The sequence below is a fragment of the Cyanistes caeruleus genome, chromosome 2 (assembly GCF_971803275.1).
Source record: "Cyanistes caeruleus chromosome 2, bCyaCae1.hap1.1, whole genome shotgun sequence".
NCBI lineage: Eukaryota > Metazoa > Chordata > Aves > Passeriformes > Paridae > Cyanistes > Cyanistes caeruleus.
Genome location: NC_141702.1, coordinates 7,044,753 through 7,068,137, shown reverse-complemented (window position 1 = coordinate 7,068,137; position 23,385 = coordinate 7,044,753). Strand labels below are relative to the sequence as shown.

General features: G+C 44.6%; 1 protein-coding gene across 6 annotated transcripts in view; it reads left to right on the top strand.

Annotated features, from left to right (window-relative positions):
* The window catches only part of EVA1A (eva-1 homolog A, regulator of programmed cell death), a 212,224-nt gene extending 189,532 nt beyond the window's left edge, over positions 1-22,692 (top strand). For all 6 annotated transcript variants that reach the window (XM_023924302.2, XM_023924303.2, XM_086875653.1 and 3 more), the window contains 3 exons: positions 10,192-10,356; positions 14,036-14,206; positions 21,281-22,692. In XM_023924302.2, coding sequence (XP_023780070.1) covers positions 10,192-10,356; positions 14,036-14,206; positions 21,281-21,651 — 707 coding nt within the window. In that variant the 3' untranslated portion in view covers positions 21,652-22,692. The remainder of the gene's footprint in view (positions 1-10,191; positions 10,357-14,035; positions 14,207-21,280) is intronic.
* The last annotated feature ends 693 nt before the right edge of the window (positions 22,693-23,385 follow it).

Below are 23,385 nucleotides of genomic sequence, written 5' to 3'. Positions count from 1 at the left end.
GGTCTCAAACTAAACTGTGTTTTTGTTCAGTAAATACTGATCTGCATTCATCTGTGTATAATTTAAGGGCTCTTAGCACTGTAGCTGCCTTACACAGTTTTGTCCACTCCTAATCTTTATTACAATGCAATTGATAACCTTTCCCTGTTCAGGGTTTCCAGTTTGGGCATCTCATGGGGCCCTGGGAATTGCCACACTAAGTCAAACATGTGACCTGAAAAAGTCACTGCCTTTAATGGCAGAGGTTACCAGCTGCTTTCTGACAACATTCCTCATCTCCTGCTATCAAGACACTACCATCTTTTTGGGAAAAACTTCTAGCCCCTTGCCTAGTTCTCTGCTGTTTTTTTGCAGAAGAAAAGTTGATGAACTGATAAAGAACTAGCACACAGTTTTGGATAAGTAGCACTTGGATAAGAAGAAAATATTTTTGTACAGAGCATAGTTTTGCTGCTGTAATTACAAACACTTTAATTAGGCAAGGAGAGCAGATGGGAAGAATCTCCAAGCTGTGCCTGCTAGCAGACACAGAGACAAAACACAGGGGAACATCCAGAGGTATGCTGGTTATGGTTTCTCTTTGAATTGGGTTTTTTTCTGGATTGCTATTCTGGTGTCTCAGAGGTCATCAGTGGTCAGTGGGTCCACAGGGTCCACAGGGTGGGTGACATTGCTTCAGAGATAGGCACAGAAAATCACCTAAATATCAGTAGTCTTGGAGGAGAAATTATATTCCTAACTCTTGGAATAAAATGATTGAACTGTACCAGTCTAGTTGGCTCAGATGCTGAAGCATGAGGCTTCTTACCCTTTATTAAAATATTTGGGCAGTGCAATGTTGCTGCAGATGTTATTTTCCATGGTACCTTTCTTTCCTACTTGGGCTTCTGCTGTTCCTCTCCTGTGCTTGGAGGCTGGCATGGCTTCCCATCAGCTGTAGAGGTTTCAGGACCCTTTACTCCATCTTTTTCTCCCTACTTTATCTTGCATATCCTTGCCCTGACTCTCATTTAAGTGTCTCACAGTGATGGGTAATGCTCATCCAAACACTGCTTTTGGGTGCACAGTCCTGAAGCTCTCCAAGGGCCACTTTCCCTGGCAGTGTTTGTATATACCTTTCCTTGAAATTTAAGGGAGTGTCTTTTGGCCCAGGTTTTACAGAATTGGTTGCTGTGACTCAGCTGATTCCTGATAACTTGCAGGGCTGGAACCACTTGGGTGTGTGCTGGCATCCTGAGCACAGAGACTCTCCCTTGCTGGTGAGCAATTCCTCGCATGAGCAATGCCCTGTCTCTGGATCAGCCACACTTGAACACACAATGCTCACTGCTCTGTCAGCATCCTCCTGGGAGCCACACATTGTGCCACATACTTTCCTGAAAAATAGATAAGTGGCACAAAAGAATTTCTGCCAAGCCCTGTAGTCTGAATGTCAAAACAGTTACGTATTTTAAGAGTAATCACAGTACTCTGGGCTGGAAGGGACCCACAAGGATCACCAATCCAGCTCTTAAGTGAATGGCACAACTTTGGCATTTTTACCACCAGGCTCTAACCAACTGAGTTAAAGTCTTGAAGTGTTAAATGTTTGACTAAAATGAGTGAAGATAATGATAAGAAATAGGAGTTGCGTCAAAGTCCAAAAATCAGTGTAACTCTGCTTTGATCCAAAGTGGAATGGATGTATACAGACCATTGCATAAAATTCCAGTTTGTAATAAGTCTCTCTGAAGAAACCAACAAAGTATTCCCTAAATGTCTAAGAAAGAGCCAGGGCTGGTTTGCAAAGTACAAGTATGTGACAAATGCAGCCCAAATAGGGGAAATAGGGAAGACTGGCAGAACGAAAAGACTGGATTTGGCACTCGGTGCCATGATCTAGTTGAGGTGTTAGGGCATGGGTTGGATTCGATCTTGAAGGTCTCTTCCAACCTAGTCATTCTATGAATTCTGTGAATGAGCCTGACTTCCTTGTTAATCTGATTCTTCTGGGCCTGGTGGAGATGAGATGCAGCCATACTACCAGCAAGTGTATGGTGGCAAGGGTCCCATGGTGGGATGTAGCTGAGCATGCTGGAATTTGGACACGAATCAGCTTGAGCCTCATCCTCCTCAAGATGCGTTATCTTGTGAAAATGCAGAACTCCTCTGACTTTGGGAGCAAGCAGAAATTTACCAGATGAAAGTAACCCTTTATATCTGCAAGTATCTCTTACAAGGCTTGCTTCCTTTTGATCCATTTTTATTTCCAAATGGAACATGTAGGGAGCAGACTGGTGCATGTGATGCTTTCCCCTGTGCCCTTTGGAGACTGAAAGCCACATCAAGCAGGAGATTTATGAGTTGCTGGCAATAGATGCTTCGTATTCTGTTATTACATTTCAGATGATGAAAGAAGAACAACTGACTTTCATGGCTATGAAAGCAGTAGGAAAACTGCCTGTGGATAGATCGAGCACAAGCATCACTGGATAGAAATTAAGGTGTTTATAGCTTCAAATTCAGATTTGGAAAGTTCAAGATAGCAGAGAAATATCTGAGTAAAAGATGTGAGGCAGTTTGTAAGATTTCAACTCAGATACACTCAGGAGAATAAATGCAAAGGTAGCATTATGATTCATTAACTATCCCTAATTAGGCTCCTAAATTTAAGTAGACAGAATCTTCCCTGGAGGCTTTCAAAGGCACCCACCTTTCCCTGTTGATGATACAGAGAGTTTGGGAACATAACTTACTTAAGGAGGACTTCTTCCTACAGGGCATGCATGGGTTGAGTTCCCAGATTAGGTGAATTAGATCTTCTAATAAGGTTATTGCATTTCTGGGCAGGCAGAAATCAGAGGAAAGGTGTTGTGTTGTGTTGACCTGTGCAGGAGGAGTAGGAGAGCGTGGGAGGGAATGGTGCTCCTGTTTGTCTCTTCCCTGTGGAGTCTCAGTTGGAGGTGCAGTGTTTCCTAAATCTCCCTCATCTCCCAAAGCCTCTCACATCACTGGGCCTTTTACCTGTGAGAGATTACACTGGGAGGAGCGGTGAGACTGAGCTAATCTGTGTTCCACAGGCTTTGTTTCTGCACTGGAATTTCTTTCTCTTCTGCAATTGCTTCTCTGATTGCAGCTGCATGAGGAAAGAATAAGCGTGTCCTTTTCTGTGGAGGGCAAGCAAGAGAAAGGGTTGTCTGTATTATATTTATATTCTTATTGCACAACACTTCTGTAGTTGGCTGCTGCCAGGAGATACAGTAAAAGGCAAAGCATCTGGGCTGTCTCAGGAGGAGTCTTGGCAGAGCGATCTGAAAGTTTTTTATGGGTTGTGTCAGACATCGCAGCTTGTACCACTTCCCACCACCCCGAAATCACCAGCAGAACAGACATTCCTGCTTTGGGCAGAGTCTGGAGGGAGGGCTCTGGTGCAGGCTGTGGGCTCAGGGAGGTGTAGGTGGCTTTGGTTGTGACAGGGCTCTTTTCCCAGACAGTCTCACTTGCTTTCTGCATGGTGCTTGGAAGTGGCCTTACTGTAATTGGCATGAGTCACTTCCTTGTTATTGGTGGTTTGGAACACCATGCATGGAAAACACGCCTGCAGCAGGCTGAGGAACTCCCTCTTGCTCTTGGGCTTTGCATTCAGTTTCAGGATTTCAGCCTATATGGATATGCTGGGTGAAAAAATGCTTTTTTTCAAAATAACTGAAGGAGATGGAATCTGAGGTCTGGACCACTCGCACTTGTTAAATCTCTGATCTAGTGTTTGGTGTTTTTTTGTGAGAGTGAAGGTTTTTCATGGTAATTTGTTGATCAAATCCCAACTTTCAGACCTATGATCTGTTGCAGAAAATCCCTTCATGTCTCCTGGTGTCTCCTGGGACAATATACACTTCCCATTTAAATGCTATTGTAGCTTCACTCTAAATAAGATACAGGATGGTATGACATGCCTTTGCAGCCAGGGTACAGGGCTGAAGTCAAGTGCACTCAGCCTTTTCCAAGGCTCATGGAGGCATTTGAGAGCTGTAGGATCTGGTGATCTCCTGTCAGATGATTATACTCCTACCTGACCAAAAATCCCCCCTGCTGGAATGTCTGGTGGCAGGGCAGGACTTGATGGTAGGTTTTGGATGTCTGACAACACATGTGATCATGAGAAGGGGCAAAACCTCTTTCTACTTGTGGTCCTGAGCTACATGGGGCATGAATAGCTGTAAAAGGTTTCAACTTGTTCCTTGGCCATGTCTGAGACCCTTGGGATAAGGCCAAGGGGGTAGGGTGTGTCTCAATTTACTTTTGTTAATCAAATTACCATCTTCCACCCCCATGTTTCCAGCTACACAGTGGTGTTACTGTTGTCACCAGGTGCAGTCTTCTTTTGTATAGGATTTTTCCTTCTTGCTCTCTGACTGTACTGTGATATTTTGTGGTCTGGCACAGCCAAAATCCATTATTTTAATAGGTATTGTTGACTGATTGCTTAGTGAATTTAGGTTTTACTGAACAAAACCCACTTTAAGTTCTGCAGTTTGAGAGAACCATATACATGTGTACTAAGAAATTTCTGTCTTGTAACAGCTTGGAATGATGAATGATCTTGTTTCAGGCTGAATGATGTGCATTTTCAAATCTCAAACAAGAATCCTTCAGAGATGCTACCTCTAAAAACATGCAGTAGTTTATATTGGGTGTTTACTCACAGAAGGATTTTATATTTTTTTATTATTATTTTAAAAATATGTTGAGCACTAACAGTTCCTGGCCCCAACCTGCCCAGATAAAAGTCTTGGTTGTAATTTTCCTTGGTTAGGGAGTGATGTTTTTGTTCAAATTGCACTCTGCTTCGAACATGCTCAGGAGAGTTTGCTGAAGATCCTGCAGATCTGCCTTAATCATGCTGAGCTTTGGGAGCAAACCTTATGGGCTGGAAATGCACAGGAGAATACAGAGCAGAGGACTGGAGAATGACAAGACCCTTGTCTGTATGTTTTTAACACTGAGCTTTCATTGATCCCCTCCAGCTGACTGATGTGTATATCCAGTGAAGATGGAGGTCAGGGGATAATTGCTTCCTGGGAGTGGAAGTCTTTAAGCCTGTATAGGACAGAGCAAGCATCAGAAAACACCAAATGATCAAATTAGCAGAGAGAGGGAATGGTTTGAGTGCAGAGCTGAGCTTGTTTCCTTTCTTTGGCACAGACTCCCTCTGTGAAGTTGGACAATCATGTTGGTATTTAAACACTTTCAAAACTCTGTCCCTGGGCTATTTCCCCATCTATAAAATAGGGGAACTATAGCATCAAATGTTTTGATTAGAGGAATAATATATGTGCTTAAATTGAAACACTCAGCAATGCTGGAAAGTAATTACACAGAAAGAGCAGTATTCCTCTGAAAATAATGTATTGTGGCAATTGGTTGAACCCCCAGGACTGGAGTGTTTAAAACTAGATAGATCAACATAAGGAACACAGCAAATTAGCTCATTATGGTCTTTTTATACCTGAAGAGGGCCTGCAAGAGACCTGTGGAGGAACATGGACATGTAATGACAGGCCAAGGAGGAATGGCTTTAAACTGAAAAAGAGTAGGTTTAGATGGGGTATCAGGAAGAAATGCTTGACTGTGAGGGTGGTGAGGTGCTGGCACAGGTTGTCCAGCGATGCTGTGGCTGCCCCTGGATCCCTGGAAGTGTCCAAGGCCAGGCTGGATGGGGCTTGGAACAACCTGGTCTGCTGGAAGGAGTCCCTGCCCATGGCAGGGGGCTTGGAACAAGATAGTCTTTAAGGTCCCTCCCAACCCAAACCAGCCTGAGACTCTCTGCCCTTAATGAACAGAGGTGAGGTATTGACTGGCCTTTTCCATCTCTTAGCACTGCAATTTGGAATGTTCCTGCTTGTAGACACAGTAACTTTTTCTTTTCATCAGCCCTGGGTTTTCTGGCCACACAAGAAACTGCTTGTGTAAAAATTCCAGCAGAAGGCGTCTCCACACAGTACAAATAAGGATACTGTCAGCAGCACCAGCATGTGCCTTTTCACACTGTCCTGCTGGCTGATCCTACTGACTCTGATGGATCTGCTCTGGCCATGAGAGCACACTCTGGCTTTGATTTTCCTTCACCCCTGTTTCTGCAGTGGGGAGAGGCTGCCAGGCAGTGGAGAAGAGGTTTTGTTGTGATATTGATGCCATTAATTTATTGCAAATGGGTATTGCAGCTCTTGGGTTGGGAACTGGTATAAATTATTGCTAGCATGATGTTGAATTGGACAGATGAGCAGTGGGAGCTGGGATTGCTTTTAAAGCAGACACAGAGGGATTATGTAAAACTTGAAAGCCTGTAATGGCAGGGGAATGGACCTGCTAATCCAAAAGCTCCCTTGCAGATTTGTAGCCTAGAACCAACTTCTGCAGGTACCTTCATGGAGTGTCACAGTAATGGTGACACTTTGTCTCCAGATAAGCCATGGAATCCATGTGGTGATGTTTGAGTTGAGCCTCAGGGTGAGTGGCTGAGCAGGGCCTGCCATCTGAAAAGTTACACCTCTGCCTGTGCTTCTGTGCCTGTGCACAGCCCAAGTCACTGTAGAATTTTATCATTTGGATAAATACCCACATCTCAATGCTGACTGCTACCCCCTGAGAGGCTGAAAGTCCCTAGAGGTCCTCATAAAAACTCATCTCCTCTCTCTTCCAGATGATCCCAGCTCATTTCTCATGTGCATTTTTAGGTGCAGGGCTCCCAGCTATGAGGTGTGTTAACATTTTGATTGAAGCTGTTTCTTCCCCTCTTGTCCACATCCATCACTTGTTCTGCTGACTGAGTTGCTTTAACTTCTCTGCTTGATTGCACAGAGCAGGACAAGTGCCAACCCTTCCTTGCCAGGATTTCTGTGCTTAATACTGAGATAAGACGAAAATCCTCGGTACTTTTTTTCTGGTGGTTTTAATAATAAATAACTTTCCTTGACACTTTGCTTCAACTCATGCCATGCTTTGTGTCAGATGCACTCCTCTCCAGAGAATTTAAGGAGGGCATTTCAAAGGAACCAGATGTTTAATCTTTCTTGTGGAGTTGGCTGCCACACAGGAGCTAAGTGGAAATTATGAGGTATTTTACACTTGAGAAAGGCTTTCCATTTCACAGTCTTTCTAAATCAAAAGAAAGCTGTGTATCAACTGAGCATCATATAAACTAGAAAAAGGGCAGACTTGCTGCGTGCCGTCTCTCTGCATACTCTTTGCAAAGATGGGCTTTTCCTGGCAAAATGTACTCAAGATGTTTATGGAGTCCACATAGAAAAATGATTCCTTGAAATGGAAAAGTCCAAGTTTATGTGCTGTAGACATCCTATGCTGCACTTAGTTGCTTCCAGAGTTTTAAAGGGATCTACTTGCTGAAATGAAGAAAAGCACCTCTTGGAACTTTTGAAAGCACCAAAGTCTGTGCTAACCACAGATGTTAAGGACGTGCCTGGTTTTGGGAATCCTTGGGGAGTCCTCAGCCACCTCTGCTTTAAGGCACCAAATGATTACTTGATGCCTTAGATTCTTACTTCCTCAGCCCAAAGAGATAACAGCACAGCCCTGCTCCATAAGGTGCTGGGACAGTAACACTCGCTGTCCGTGTTTCTCCTTGAATAATTCCCATCTCTGATCTTCCTTGGGATACTGCTGACCAGTTGTTGACTGATTTAGCAATGTTTTGCTTTATCTGATTCCTCCCCTGATCCTGTGGGTGGCATTCAAGTGGTGGTGGCACAGATGCCAAGATAGAAAAGCCATATCTCAGTTCTCTGCGTGTGCTTAGGAAATTATGGTGTTTCTTTCCCCTACTTCACTCAAATGTTTAAGTGTTGGGTCGTGTCACTTTTCCTAAGAAAGTTGCAGGTCCACCCAGCCTGTCTTGTGCCCTGGTGATGGTCATGAATGCTGAGATGTAAATGAGGTGTTTATGAAGAAGAGTAAGTCTGAAACATGGAAGCCTTTTGTTTAATTCTCTTTACTGGATGCCTATCAACAGGTTACTGGGATGCAGTTTGGGTGAAAAATCTTTAAAGGAAAGTGTCTCATGTCTTTTAAATGGTTATCAGGTCCTCAGTCTGAGATACAGCAATAAGACTATTTTTGGAGGGTGCTGAGCCCTGCGCCCTCTGCATCCTTTTGGGTGCCTCAAGTTGGGCACCCAGAGCTGCAGTTCTCCCTGGCTGTGGTTTGTAGGATAATTTCTGTTCTACCCACCCCCTCTCCAGACTTTCTGATACTTCCCTGGCACAGGTATCCCCCTCATTCCCGTCTGGTTCCTACCAGGGGATGTGTTTTTTTTGTTGCCTTCCAACTGTTGCCAATTCAGGTTTCACTAGAAATCTCTGTGCCAGCTCTTTGATATTCAGAGGCTGTGGGGTTTTCTGTCTGTTTTCTGACCTAGCATGACTCCATTAATAATGCAAGAACTTCAGTGCTGATGTCCTGGCAGCCTAATACAGGAGGTCAGTCTGTAAATCTAGTCACAATTTTCTTTGCCTCAGCAAAGACAGTAAGTCAAACATCATGTAAACAAAGTGGTTGGATCACTTCAGCCCCTAGTAATGTGGTGGGTGATGCAGGCAAATTTAATAGATGTGATTAAATCTCCTGTTCCAGTCTGGCAGCTGATTAGCTGCAGGGGGCAGGCAGGAATTTCCTTTCTGATCCAGAGTTAACCTTTCTCCAAGTCCTCCTTCAAGATTCTGCCAAGCATCTCAAAGTGCTTTGCATTTTTAATTGCGCTTCTTCACGCCCCTGTAAAGGGTGGAGATGAGAGATAGCATGATCCCAAGTGGAGCCCTGGGGAAACTGAGGCACTGGGAGGTGGCAGCCTGGTTGGATTGAGAGGGGAAGGTGGTGTTAGAGTTGGAGAAAGGGGAAATGGGCATCCCAGAAATCTCCTCTTGAAGCTCATGTTGGTCGACTGAACTTGTGCCTAGTGCTCAGCAGTCTGTGTCTTAAGCACACCAAAGTCTTGGTTGTTTGCTATGCATTAATGCATAGCCACTGACAGGAAAAATAAATCTTTCTCCTGTGGAAATTTTAATTAATTTTTGTCTTTCATCACACGATTCCTCTACTTTCTGACAAGAATGACCTGTATATTTGTTTCTTTTTGTATGGAGAAGCACTTTGCTCTGAAATAGCCTCAGATGTTTGCTGTGGCTGAGGAGGAGAACTGGTTCAGCTCCACAGATGACTCCAGTCTTTGTCCCTACAGGGCAAATTAGTGAATTTACTGTGTGGATTCACCTTCAGTGGGTGTACACTGAGGTAGCTACACCAGCTTTGATTTCTTTACCTGGTTGTACAGCTAAAGAACTGGCCTTGTATGGAGGAGAAAACATTCCTGTGTTATTAGGGCATGCTTTGGTCCAAAGAAGAGACCAGAGATGTCCTAAATATCTGTCACATATTAACCCATCATTTTGCCTGCATATGATGTGGCTGATAAAACACAGAGCAGTAGGGATTAGCTGAATCTTCATGTTCCTCAGGATGGTGGGAATGGAGAATGGGCCTTTCCCATCTTACAGCCTAAAACTCAATGGGAAACAGTGTATTTTGGATCTCACAGGGTGGAGAGGGTTTCTTGCAGCAGGAATTTATTTTAGTGGTGGATTATTTAAGTTTTATGATTACACATGAACAGCATCCTCTAGAGTCTGGTTTTGTGAATCTGGAGTGGACAGAAACTTCTGATGTTCAGTTTTGAGCCAGCAGCTTGATGGCTGGAGGGAGGCAGGATTTCAGACATAGCTATAGCCCCCATTGCTATGGGGCATCCTGTACAGCTTGCTGTCATGGTAGGAACAGAGAGCTCTAACTGGAGTGCTCTGAAGCCTAGAACTGAGGACAAAGCCTGGCTTGCTAAAGTCTATTTCAGTTTCTGAGATGAGTGTTTAAATAGAACATGTGAATCTGATCCTTAGCCTAGTCTCAAGGCTTAATTGTAAATAAACAGTGTCTTAATCACTTTATGGTTTCCAGCATTCTCTCATTGAATGTCTCTGTGCTGGCATTTGGAGAACATTCCTCATAGTGGAAAATGAGTGTCTGTTTGGGTTGCACATGGTACAATTAGCTATCAGCTGAGCCCATAGCATGACGTGACAGCTCTCATTCTGGCCAGCTGAAATAACTCACTCTAACAACTGTGCTCTTTTTGCTCCTGTCTTTCAGTTCCCAAGAAGCTTCTGCATGAAACTCAGGCAAGACCAACCAATCAACAAGGGTACCAGAAGCCTCATTTTCCACTGCAGCCAAGAGTGTTTGACCCCAATGTTATAGGGGACGGCGTGCTCCTTTCGGATGTCTCTCCTTCCAACATAGAGCGAGCTCTCCCAGGTAGCCATGACCATTGTGATATTGGCCCAAACCTGATGGTGTTGTGTCTTTCCCCTTTTCTGGATTTCTGTATTGCTCTTAAATCCTGCCCACGTCACAGTCAGAAAGGGCTGTGACAGCTTCAAGATGTGACCAGTGTCGGGCTAAAGCAAACTGTGAAACTGTTCAAGAAACACTGGATTCCTTGGAATAGCAGTCATGGCCATGCATGTCCAAACTCATCACAGAAATACTTTCCAGACCTGTCTAGTGGCAAAGAAAAAAAAACCAGGGCAGAGACAGTAGATTTGTCTCATGGGATAGCGAAGGTTTCAACTGAGCTTTGAAATACAATGCTATTTTCATAAAATGCAAAATGAAGAGATATGAATGAAGTCAGATCTTAGCCATCTCTAGGGATAGGTGAGTAGGAGGAAGGGGTGGTGTATGAATAAAGGAAAAGCACAGGTGAGCACGTGTTGGGTTCCTCAGTGGTTTTGTGTTGTTTCCCAATATGCAGGAGGTGGTTTATGGCACTACTGAAAATCCCAGTCTGTGCTTCCAGAGATTCAGCTTGAGGGTGGGTATGGGCAAAGCTTGTCTCTGTCTACATTCTTGGTAAAGTTAATCCACAGCTTAGATAGTCAATTCACAAATAAATAAGAACTGGTAGTAACAGGTTTGTCAGTTTGGAGGCCTTACTGAAAAGCTGTCAAGAGTTTTAAGTTAGCCCCAAATAAACATTGGGATATGATCCTGGAGATTCTTTCAAGCAAGGAAAAATATCCTGAACTCATTCTAAACATTTTACTTCTACGAATGACACCTTTTGTTTAGTTTCACATAGTTTATTCATTCACTTTCAAAATATGCACCACTTTTCAAACAAAGATGTCATTTTGAAATTAAATCCTAGAGGAATGTTTCAAATATAACAAAATACTTGAAAATTTCTGTAATCTCCCTTCCTGTTTTGTTTCTTTTATTAAAACTATTTGCTAACATCAGCCTGGTATCAGGAATAACCTCTCCTGTGCTTATACTGTGGTGTTGTGCAAATTCACTGCTGGCTGAAAGAATTTTGTTCAGCTTTGCTGTAAACTCACAGAGAATCTGTTCAAGTGACTGGCAACAGCTGAGAAAGGATGATGAGGAGAAAACCAGTAATAGTGAGCTGATTAGGCACTGACAAGTCTTCAAAGCTATCAAGGAAGAAGGAATATCTTTTAGTGTGATCCTGAAAGGAATGGCAGACCAGGGAACCACACAGTGTAGCAACACATGGCCCTTGTGAAATTGTTGTGTTTTTTCCCCTCCTGCATAAGTCCAGTCATTTTCTGTCTTCCGTGTCTGTGCTTGTACAATCCTGCCAATGATAAAACCAGTCTTGTGGTTTTGTGGTGCTCTTTGCTGGAGTTTAGTTTATGCAGGCCAGTATTCATTTAAAAACATGTTTGATTGCATCTGTTCATTTGACAAGTTAGAAGTGAAAAAAAAAGGGATTTTTCTTACGTCTCACATGTCGAGAGGAGTTATCCCTTACTCTGCCTCCTGAAGTTGTGAAGATGTGAGCTGTTACTGCATGTGGTTTACAAGGGCTGCTCCACACCCAACAGAGGTGGTGTCTGTCTGACATAGGAATTATATCTAAGATTATATCCTGGAGGTGCCCTTCATTTTCCTCGACCATGAAGGGATTTTACATTAACTAGTTCAGAGCCAGACCTCAGTCAGGACACATCTCAGGCAGGATTCAGTTACCCCCATTTAAATGTGTCATTTGTGATGACCTGGAGTGTTCACCTGCTTCTAGAAGGGAAAGCATTTCCCCTGCATCCCTCATCATACCTGCCATCTCTGCATGGATGCCCTCCTGACCCTGGGGTGCCTTAGAGGTCTGTGTATGAGCAAATACACAGAGCTTTAAATGTCTGCTGTGGGGAGAGCTGAATGACTCTCTGCTATCCATCAACTAATAGCAACATTCTCTTGCCTTAGTTTAGATATATGGTATTACTTGAGATGCTCTGAAATATCCAAGTTTTAAATTGAGTTTTTAGAAGTTAAATATTTACCCCGCTTTCTTGGAATAGTGGAAGGGAAAAAATTCAAACACTTGTACAGGCAGATTTACCAGACAAGGAGGATAAAGGAGATATTAGATGGCATGTTAATCTGAATTAATGAAAAAAAAAAAAAAAAGTGAAATGTTGCTATTGATTTCCTGCTGAATGTGCCCTTGGACCTTCTGTGTCTTTTGCACAAGAGGTCTGCAGTAACCTCTGTTCTCCTAAAGCAAGAGGCCCTTGGGATATTTTACACTTTGGGATGTGACACCCAAGCACTCATGTTTAAACACTTTGCTTGAAGTCCAGTTATTAACACCGTGGCAACCTTGAACGTGTGGCTTTCCCAAGGCCATGCAGCTATTCAGTGGCAGAGGTACAGCTGTGCCCACATCCCTGGGGGCTGATCCCTCACAGTGACACCTGGACATCCATCCCCGCTGGCTCTCCTCGAGGCAGACGAGGAGTCAGCATCACTGCACACACATTCCTGCCTCTCCATCCAGTATTACCTGTTCTCTTTGACACCCCTCACTTTCTGTTACTGCTTGCTTGGGCTGAGCTGCTTGCTGGCACCCATAGCAGGAAGCTGAACGTGGTGTCTCATGCTGCTGGGTTGGCAGGGAGAGGAGATGGATCAGGCAGCCAAGGAACAAAGACCATCTCATATCACAGCTCCTGACAGAATGCCTTTGCCTGCACGGCAGTGATGGCATCATTGGAGATGGAGCTGGCAGTGCCCTGAATTTAATACCTGCAGAGAAGTGGAAGCCAGGTGCAAGTCTGTGATTTTACAGAGTGATGCTTGCCTTCGGCCAGAACTAGACACCCAGAGAAGGGAGCCTGAAAATTTGTAATGGCTACAGTTAAAAATTCACATGCATGATGGAACTGGATCCTGTGCACTGACTTTTTCCTGTGTTGAAAACAATTACTGTTTTGTGAGTAGTGGGGGTGTCTGCCTGCAGATCAAGGTGTGGGGAGCCCTCAACAGAGAGCTGATAAGGTCTGAAAGGGTCTCTTTGAACCTCCTGGAATGAACTGCCTCCTTAGCTCCAGTCTTCAACAAATAAAATCAAATCATTAATCCATGTTCACTCCTCTCCAGAGGGGAAATAGTGTCTGGGTGAAACACAATACGAACAGGCTTCTGAAGGAAGCCATAAACTCAGGTCTGCCCTTCCCAGGAAGGCTGGAGAGAAATCACGTCTGTTTGCCAGGTGTGGATGGATCTCTACAGCACCACATCAGCAGAGGGTTGTGGGCTCTTCCTGTGTTTTCCAGTCCTCCTTATAAGCTTAGCTGAACCCGCTGTTGATAAAGGCTCCTTTGATTTACATAAGAGAAAATAAACCTGATTATATGTTTGCTGTAGCATAGGTGGGTGTGTCTAAGTGGTGACATGAAAGAGCAGAGGATGGGGGAGAGATGATGATGCCTGGATGCAGATGGGGTGTGTGCTCAGCTGAAGCTGCTTGAGAAGGTTCAGTTACCCTGCAAAAAGGGGCAAATTTTTGTGGCTCCCTGTCGAGCAGCTCCAGATCTCTGAACACAGATGCTGACCTGGTGGGAATAAGGCAGGGTAGGGCTGGGTCACATTCTACATTCCTCATTCCCTTTCTGTGTCAAAGCAGAGAAGAAGAAAGGGAGGTCAGCCACCTTCTACCCTGTAGACAACACCCCCCTCCTGCTCCCCGTGGATGAGACACAACCGCCGGCGCTCAGCAGCAGCATGGAGCCCGTGGGCGTCGGCACGGAGATGGCCCTGCTCAGCAACATCCTGGCAGCCTATGCCTTCATCACAGGTATGTCTGGTGCCTCACATCTCCCTGGGCTCCTCAAAGCTTTGTGTGGACCCTCCTTTCAAACTCACCTGGGGCTAAATCTGCCTCTCTGAACTGTTTGTGTACTTCATTCTTCTCTCAGTGAATTCTCCCTTGAAAAGCCTGACCGGGGCAGCTCCAGCAGGCAGTGTATAACTGAGTTTATTGTGCACTGCTTTCCACCGGGTCTGCGCTCATCTGGAGTTAAATACAATGTAATCTTACATGTGGAATTATTCCTAGTGCTTCATTTTTCTGGAGATCAAAGCCTGGCTCATTAGGGAGGCAGGTTTGTTGTCCTGTAATTTGAAAAACAAGCAGCACTCAAATCTTTACACTGCTTAAGAGAATTTGGCTTATCTTCAGTAGAAGTGTGAAGATGAAGTAACTTGAGAGTCTACTTAATTGTATATTTAAATCTAGTTTGGAGTAAGATTTCCTTGGATCACAGTTTATCTTTCACCCACCTGTATCTTTCAAGTAACGGGGGAGCAGTCTTCTAAAAAAATTCACTTTAAAAGGCGAAAGAAATCTGACAGAACCAGGGGGGATGCCTTTAAACTGAAAGACAGTGGGTTTAGATTAGACACTAGGAAGAAATTCTTTACTGTAAGGATGGTGAGACACTGGCACAGGTGGCCCAGAGAGGTTGTGGCTGCCCCATTCCTGGAAGTGTTCAAGGATATATTAACTAAAAGCCCAGTATTTGTGAGCTACTTTTTCATGTCTGCCTGCTAATTCAGTCTTGCTAATTCATTAAACAGTAGTGCATTCTTTCTGCCATGCTCTTGCTCTTGCTGAGATGCTACCATGCTGCTGATCCAATGCTTTGGATTTGATGCCTTGGATTTGAAGCAGCTAACTTGGGCTTTGCACTTTGGAACCACTGAGGAGATTAGTGAGAGTGTTCCTGCATATCATTTAGTGAAGGGTCCTTCTAAAAGGACCATGAAAGGTTATACAAAGTCCTGCTCTTCCACACATCCAGTGCTGCTATCAGGATCCATCTTTCCATGACAGCCCTGAGAGTCAGGCAGATTAAATGGAATTAGTAGTGCCCTTCACAGAAGATAGCTGGGTAGGATAGATTTGTTTTCTTGCATGGGTATCTCCAAAGAAAAATTAGAAAAACAGCTTTAAAGGAGTCTTCTGTCTGTCCCACTTCTCCCCCTTTACATACAGCTACCATTTTTTTTTCCATGAGAATACCTACCTTCCCATCCTAACTATAAAACAAAATGTTGTTAATATTGTGCTCCCCATCTGAACAGTAATGAGCAGAGAAAGTTGTAGGATTAATGGTCCAGGATAGTTGGGAGTGTGATTCAGGGCTGCTGACAATGCTCCACAGACTTCCATTGACTGCAGCAGAGCTCTTTGACTCTATGTTGTTTTTAGGGCACAAGGTCTTGATTCATCCCCATCACAAGGTGTCAGCCTTGGCAGGAGCCTCCAGAGTTTACTGCAGCACGAACAACTTTAACTGTCCTGTTGATGTGGGATTTGTCTGCCCTGTCCTGTGGTTTTCTTGTGTTGTGTTCACATCCTCTGGATGTCAAATAGGTAAACTCAGACCTCAAAACTTTGATTTCAAGTGCTGCATTCAGGACTTGGTTGTTTATGGTTTTCCAATGCACCATGGAACCATAGAATGTTTTGGGTTGGAAGAGACTTTAAAGATCAGCTGGTTCCCATGTTCCTCAACCATGGCTGTTCAATGGGTTTCAGTCTCAGTGACATATATGTCCAGTTTGTTATTTATTATAAAAATAATTGATGACTGACCCATGGATTGAAACAGCAGATGTCCTAAACCATCTTTATTTGCTGCATGTAATTTAGCCTCTGCTTTTAGTGGAAATGATGGATTTGTCATGATTTATTTTGTTATATGTGAGTACGGAGACGTTTTAGCTTATGACTTCAAAGATAAACTGTGTCACAGGGCACAAATATAATTCACATCAAACTAGAGCCCTGCCAAGCCATCCCTCTTCATATTGCAAATTTTGAACAGCAGAGCAGTTGGATTTTTTTATGCCTGCCTGAGTGGGGCCCTGAAGGAAGCTCAAGGCACAGCTGATGTCCACAGAGGATCCATTATAGTGGCTCAGGAGAGGCAGGGTATTGAGCAGCCAGGGAGGGCTGGTTCTGGGTCACACATCTTCCCACTGCTCCTGACCACAGCTGTGGTGCCAAAGAGAAACAGTAGTGCAAGAACTGCTCTGTTCCATGACACTGAAAACATCCCTCAGGTGCTCTCTGCAGACTGAAAGGGATGCATTCAGGGCTTCCCCGTGCTGATGAGTTGTCTCAGAGCAGGAGTTTGCAAAAGAAAATTGTAAATAGGCAGGGGCAATATAAAAAAGTGGTTTTTTCTCTTGGGGCAGAGGGTGGTGGATACCCTCAGATCCACTGCAGGGAAATGAAGCTATGTGTTTTTGCTATTTCATGGGTAAAGTGCAGGCTTGAAAGGATGATCCTCTCTACTGCCTTTCCTCTCTCCTGGCAGTGGGGTGTTTTATAGCCTGGGGAGAGCATCCACAAATACTTGAATCTCTTCTATGCTCAATGGCGTTCACATTTTCTGCACAAAATGGCAGTTTTGGGTGGGCAGGTGAAGCCTGCAGGCTCAGTCACTCACACATGCAGAGTCTTGCAGTGCACAGAGAAGTGCCATTCTTAGCAAAAGCCTCTGTGATCATTTCCACCATCTTTTTGACTGATATTCCCATATAAGAGCTGGGAATCTTCCTGTGGACAACTGAATAGAAATCATCACAGCACAGCAGGATGCAAGAGCCCTGATTTGCAGCTATCATAGTCAGATATCAGAGACAGTTGGGTGTCAGTCTCATCCCAGATTCCAGAACCTATTTCTTCAAAAACAGGGAAAAAGTGTGAGTAATGTCAATGAGGAATGAAATTAGTAGCTGATCCAACAGATAAATATTATTTAGAATTCAGTCTTGCAACAGTCTCAGAGACACCCTTTCTTTGAAAGTTGATTTTCTTTATAGAATTAGGTTTTTAATTAGAGGCAATCTCTGTCTACAAGCCTCAGACCTGTTATTTGTCGTGGACCTGTTCCAAAACCTGCCTGAGTGTTTTGAAAGACTTCACCAGTCTCAGTGACAGCTGGAACTGTCTTTGCAGTCACAAACTATCAGCAACACCAGAAATGTCCCTCATGGTTATATAAATATTAAACATTCAAAATATATCAGAGCTCTTCCAGTGCCTCCTTTTGGACAGGAGACTTATCCCAGTTTTGTCACTGCATTCAGGATGAAGCACTTGGAGGGAAACCTCCACAAATTCCTGTTTTATTCTTCTTTCATAAGCAAAGCTTTGCTGCCAAGTTATTAACAAGGGGCTTCCAAAATATAGCCCAGGGGAGATCATTCCAAATTTTAGACTTCTTGGACTTAGCCTTATTAATAAGGGGCTCCTGGAGAGCTTCCCCTGTTCTATCAGGGGATTTCAGCAGCCTGTGGGCTGACTGTAAATTCCCTAGAAGATATTGCTCCTACTGTTGTTCTGGCCATGCCTAATGCTGAACCTTTTACTGGGGGCCCTCTGAAATTTTTCTCCCCACTGAGGTTTTGGAATGCATGAAACCATTACAGGAAGCCAGCAGTGTTAATGCCTAGATTGTTTTTTATTTATTGAAACAATTTATTATAATAGCAATAACAGCCTTGGCCTGGGGCATTTCCTGGGGAATTAATGGCAGTCTGAGCTGATGCTCCCAGCAGATTGTTAGCCCTCAGGAAACAAGCTCTGTAATTGCTGCTGGTTTGGTTGGATAAATAAAATAAAATGTGTTTCTAATTTTTTTTGGCCAGTTTGAATGCCTAGAAAATGGTGGCTTTTGTGTAGAGAGTTGTGTAGAGCATATATCTTTTGTCTGCATGGCCTAATTTCAGATTTGAATCTGTGATGTCTTTATCAATGCTTTCAGTCCAGAGAGAAATACAAGGAAGGAGAAAGGTAGCCCCAGCCAAAGAGATTGGTAGAAACAGGGTCCTGCTGGAAGCTCTGAGCTGTCATCCACAGCATTGGAAGAATGCTTCAGTGCTCAAAATCTATGTTTTAATGAATGAATACACACATACACACACAAGAATGCATATCAAAATTGTACTAACTCCTGCTACTCGTGTCCATATGTTTTTGAAGAACTTTTTTTCAAGTATAATGAGAGTTTTAAGGAGCTTCACTGTTGGTGTGATGAATCTGAGCCACCTTTGAGCTTTTGGAAGGTGCTGAGCATCCATTTGCTGAAGAAGGTGCCTGGCTTTGGTCTTTACAAGTAGAACATGCTATGGGGTAGGCTCTCAAAATCACTAATCAGCCATAAAATCCCCAAATCTAGGCTATTGCTGACTTGGCTACTTCAAGTGAGAAAAAGCAGAGCTCATGGTTTTTAGCTTAGGTTGCTCTTTCTGCTGTGAAAAAAAAAGAGATGCTGCTGTGCAAGTGGATTGTACATATGATAAATGCCAAGACTGCAGTTGAACACAGGGTTACATCTCCGTGAGGAAGTCCAGACAGTGTCTCAGATGTTGACAGAGTAGCTGTAGGAGCTCATAAATGCCACTGGAGCCCAAAAATTCAATTACAGCTCTTGCACTGCATGAAGAGCTGTACGGACGAGCACAAGCAAGGGAAGAAAAATGGTTGCTTAAGTAGCAATAGAGGTAAAATTGCTCATGAACTGGATACAGTAGCATGGAAAAAGGAGTGTGGAGGAGAAAGGAAAAGCAGGACACAGGCAAAATCGGGGGCAGAGAATCTACATGTGTCTGTGTCTCAGGCTCCAATTTATGTTTTTTTTATGAGCTGCTCTGAAGGAGCAAGCAGTGGAACTAATGCAACCAAATCAAGCCCATGTGTGTGCAGAATGTGGTGCTCAGGGAAGTGTGCATGGCATCCTCCCAGCCAGGCAGAGCCAAGGCACTGCCCCCAGTGCCTTCCCAGTACAACACCCCAGTTCTGCTCATCTGCTCACACTCCCATGATCCAGAGACCTTCTCAGGGCTACCTGCAAAAGGAGCTGGGTGATTACTGTCCTCAGTTAAATTGCACATGGAGGTAAAAGTGTTATCACCTAGGGACTCTGGTTTCCCTCGTGTTTTTTTTCCTTTACTGTTCACAAAGGACTGGATGGGCAGCAGCTGCTTTTGCTTTTTCCTCCTACTGCACAAAGGGCACTGCAGTGTTAACTTGAGTCCTGACCCTTGAATTCAGAGTAGTCTTTGCCTTCAGTGGAAGCAGGATTTCATTCAGGCTGCTGCAGGGGCCATTGGCACACTCTCCTTGCCTGCTCTGGTATCTTCTCTTTGACCTTTGGAATTGTGGTGTTTTGCTTTTGTCAAAATAACTTAGTTTAGAGCCTTTGGTCTCACTTGACCTTCCAACTACTGCTGCATTTCATAGAGATACTTGGTTGGAAGACACCTTACAGACCATCTGAAGACCATCAGTTCTAACCCCCCTGTCATGGGTGCTCTGACACGCTCAGTTTAGTGCCCTGCTTGTTCTTTGCATTACAGTCGAGTTTGCAGGAGGCTGGTCCACCTCTTTCTTTTTTTGGACTTATCTGCTGCACTCCCCTCATCTTTCTTTGTCCTATCTTCAGCCTGATTTTTCCCCATGTTATCCACACTAACCACTCTTGGATCAGTCTAAGGATTTATTGGACAATTTTCAGACTATCTTGACATCTTCTTCTACCTTGGCTCATCAGTCAGCTTTGAGATTTGGGAGAGAAGTGAAGAGCACAAAGGCATTTCATCTTTGTAGCTGTTCCATGAGCACCTCCAGGCACTGAACTACACACTGCCTAGGACAGCACAAGCCAGTGTTTGGGCTCTGACCACAGACTCCAAGAATAATTTAGGTTGGAAGAGGCCTCTGCACGTCACCAGGTCCAACCCTCTGCTCAGAACATGGCTAACTTCAAATTTAGAGCCAGCTTTGAAATTAGAACAGGTCTTGCCCTGTTGAGTTTTGAACATCTCCAAATAGTTTCCAGTTCACCTTTTACAAACTTTGCTTTAGGAGATTGGCTGAAAAGGGCACTTCTAAAAGGACTGTGCAGAGAAGTGAGTCCTTTTAGCTACAGAGATCTTTTGGGGCTGAATGTCAGAGTTTCAGCTGGTGGAAGCTGTTATGGATCCATCACTGGGTTCAAGGGAATAAAACTCATCTGAGGAACAGACTCCATCCTTGAGCTCAAGACACCTTGCAGACACTGCAGAGTAGAGCTGGCCTTGACACTTCTGGCAGCTCACCTTTACCCATTTAGTGTACCAAAAACCAGGATGAATCGGCACAGGGGAACGTCAGCAACAACAGTTATCATAATTACACTTCTTAATAGTCCCATGAACTAAAAAAAAAGAAAAGGAAAAAAAAGGAGGTGGTAAATAAACAAGACCTAATTTGAAAGGCATTGTGGATCCTTTGGAGTCTTGTTTTATCACCTCAGAAATGTGGCTGTGCAGGACTCATCCTGTTGGTGCACTGACTCCAGCTCTGCCTGTGGAGCACAGGTAGATATTTTGGTGGTCTGGGCAGGGAGCCAGCACTCTTGCCTTAGATAAGCAAATGAAGTCTATGAATAAATAATGTGCATTTTTGCCATGCTGCCAAGCCTCCCGTTTCAGCTGGGCCACAGCACAGGGCATATAAAGTTTTGTAATCATCTTTATGCCTGGTTTGAAGGCGGTGGATGCACTTACCTGCAGCTGGCTGTGCAGCACCCTGGTGTCAGCCCCGTGGGAATCAGATTTAATTCTGTGGGCTGCTCCCTTCTTTTCCAGACGACTCCAAAACACAACTGCAGCAAACCCGCATTCTGCACGTGGCCAAATGCCTCGGCAGCAAATGCGGTTTAAATTCCTGATTGCCCTGGCGGGAGGAGGCAGAGGAGGGCACGGAGGTAAAAGCTGTCTCTGGAAACTCGGCTCTGCTGTGTGCACGGAGGGGCCGGGTGTGTTCTGCTCTTTGAAGGGTTCTTCTCCTCCAGCATTTCCTTTGTCCTTGCAGAAAACCCCGAGCGGGCTGCCCTGTATTTCGTGTCCGGAGTGTGCATTGGACTGGTGCTGACCCTGCTGGCCCTGGTGCTCAGGGTGTCCTGCCGGACGGACTGCAAGCGCTCCTCCTCCAAAAAACCTCCTCGGGAGCGGGAGAGCGACAGCGACAGCAGCGACAGCGACGACGACTCGGACACCACGTCGGAGCTGTCTGCCCGCAGGCACCGCAGGTTCGAGAGGACTTTGAACATGAACGTGTTCACCTCGGCGGAGGAGCTGGAGCGGGCGCAGCGGCTGGAGGAGCGGGAGCGCATCATCCGCGAGATCTGGATGAACGGGCAGCCCGACATCCCGGGCACCCGCAGCCTCAATCGCTACTACTGAGCCCTGGGACCCCGGCACCCTGCCCCGCTCCCCGCGCCTGGGGACAGGGAGGGAACGATACCAGATGGGTGTATCTCCCCTGTTCCTGCCAGGTGTGCCGCCCGGAGCCGTGAGGATGGGCAGCGATGATGCTTTCCCCTGACATTGATATCACCCCTCTTCCCGGACACTTTCTGGTTTCAAAGAAGGGACTGCCGAGTTCATCTCTGGGGACCATGGCAGTTCCCGCGTGGGGTTTGGCACTGGGCACACCGTGCTCCTTCCTTGGCTGGAGAGGGAGGCTGCCCAGGATTTGGTCTCCATTTAGGATTTTTTGGTTTCCCTTTCCTGAGGACTGTGGGAGAATTGTGAACAAAATGACAACTCTGGAAAGATGATTTGGGGAGGGAGGGGGAGGTGCATCCTGACCAATTGTCTTGTGACTTCAGAAGCCATGAGATTAACCTAATTAAAACCCAACAGCAAATAGGACTTGTTAAGAACTGGGGGACGGGAGGGAGGGGGATTCTTCCATCGTGAAATCATCTCGGTGCTTGGATGTTTGCCATAGTGTATTCAGTTATTTATGGCTGTCTTTTCATCTTCCTTTTCAATGGGAACATTTAGTTTTTTTACTGACACCTCAGGGATAAAATCCTATTATTTTTTTTTGAGTCTGCTCTCCCTGCTGGCCCCTGTCAAACACAACCCAACCCATCTCCAACAGTGAAATTCTGGTAATATAAGAGACGTGTCAGTGACTAGTGAGAAGTTAACAACCTCAAAGAGGTTGAAAAAGGTTTTCTTTTTGTTTTAAATATATATATATATATATATTTGAAGATGCTGCACAGGAATGTGCCTTATTCTTTTTTTTGTTGTTGTTGTTGTTGTTAAACTACAGTTTTCCTATGGATAGCAATGCACAATGTTTTATATATTTTATTAAAAAAATAAAATTATAAAAAAGTCTGTGTTTACCAGAGGAAAACCAACACAGAAGAAGCCATGTCTGACAACAAAATGGGTACTAAATGCTAAATAAACTCTGGTTTGCTTCAATATGGTTCGATTTGCATCCTCACTTTTGGCATATGTGTTGCTTAAGGGAGATCTTTGGAAGAGTAGCACACCTCTGCAAGTAATCAAGGCATGTTTTCTGCATGCAGGAAACTGGCAGCACCTTTTTTTTTTGGCTGCAGCCCATCTATCTCATGGGCAGGAGAGCTGAGCAATGGGTTGGTTACTCAAGGGGCCACCTCAAAGTGATTTCATGATGCTGTGAGTCTGTCTGCCATACTCACCATCATACCTGGGCCAAAGCAAATGTTAAATAAACTAAAAAAATAATAAAAAAAAAAACTATGGAAGAAAGAATGCAATGTTTTAATGCTTCTTCAGGTGTCCCCTGGAGTTTTCAGTGGGATATCAGCACCCTCTTCACTCCCCAGGCAGCAGTTCACATCACCTCACTTGAAGAACTCGGTGTTTCTCACATCTGCATGGCACTGCTGTAGCCTGCATGGCTTTGGGGTCTGCTCCTGTCGTTTAGGCATGGAAATATTATTGCCAGAATCTTAAGGGTTTGCAAGGAAAACAAAGATCAAAAGCTCTGACTACCCAGAGGTTTTCCCAAGTTCTAAGGAGAGATGGAAATGGGTGGACCTGCCCACAAGATGACTCGGGATGCTATAAGGGATCGTGTGCTGTGCCAAGCAGCTGCATGGTGGGACAGACCCCTGGCACTTGGGACCT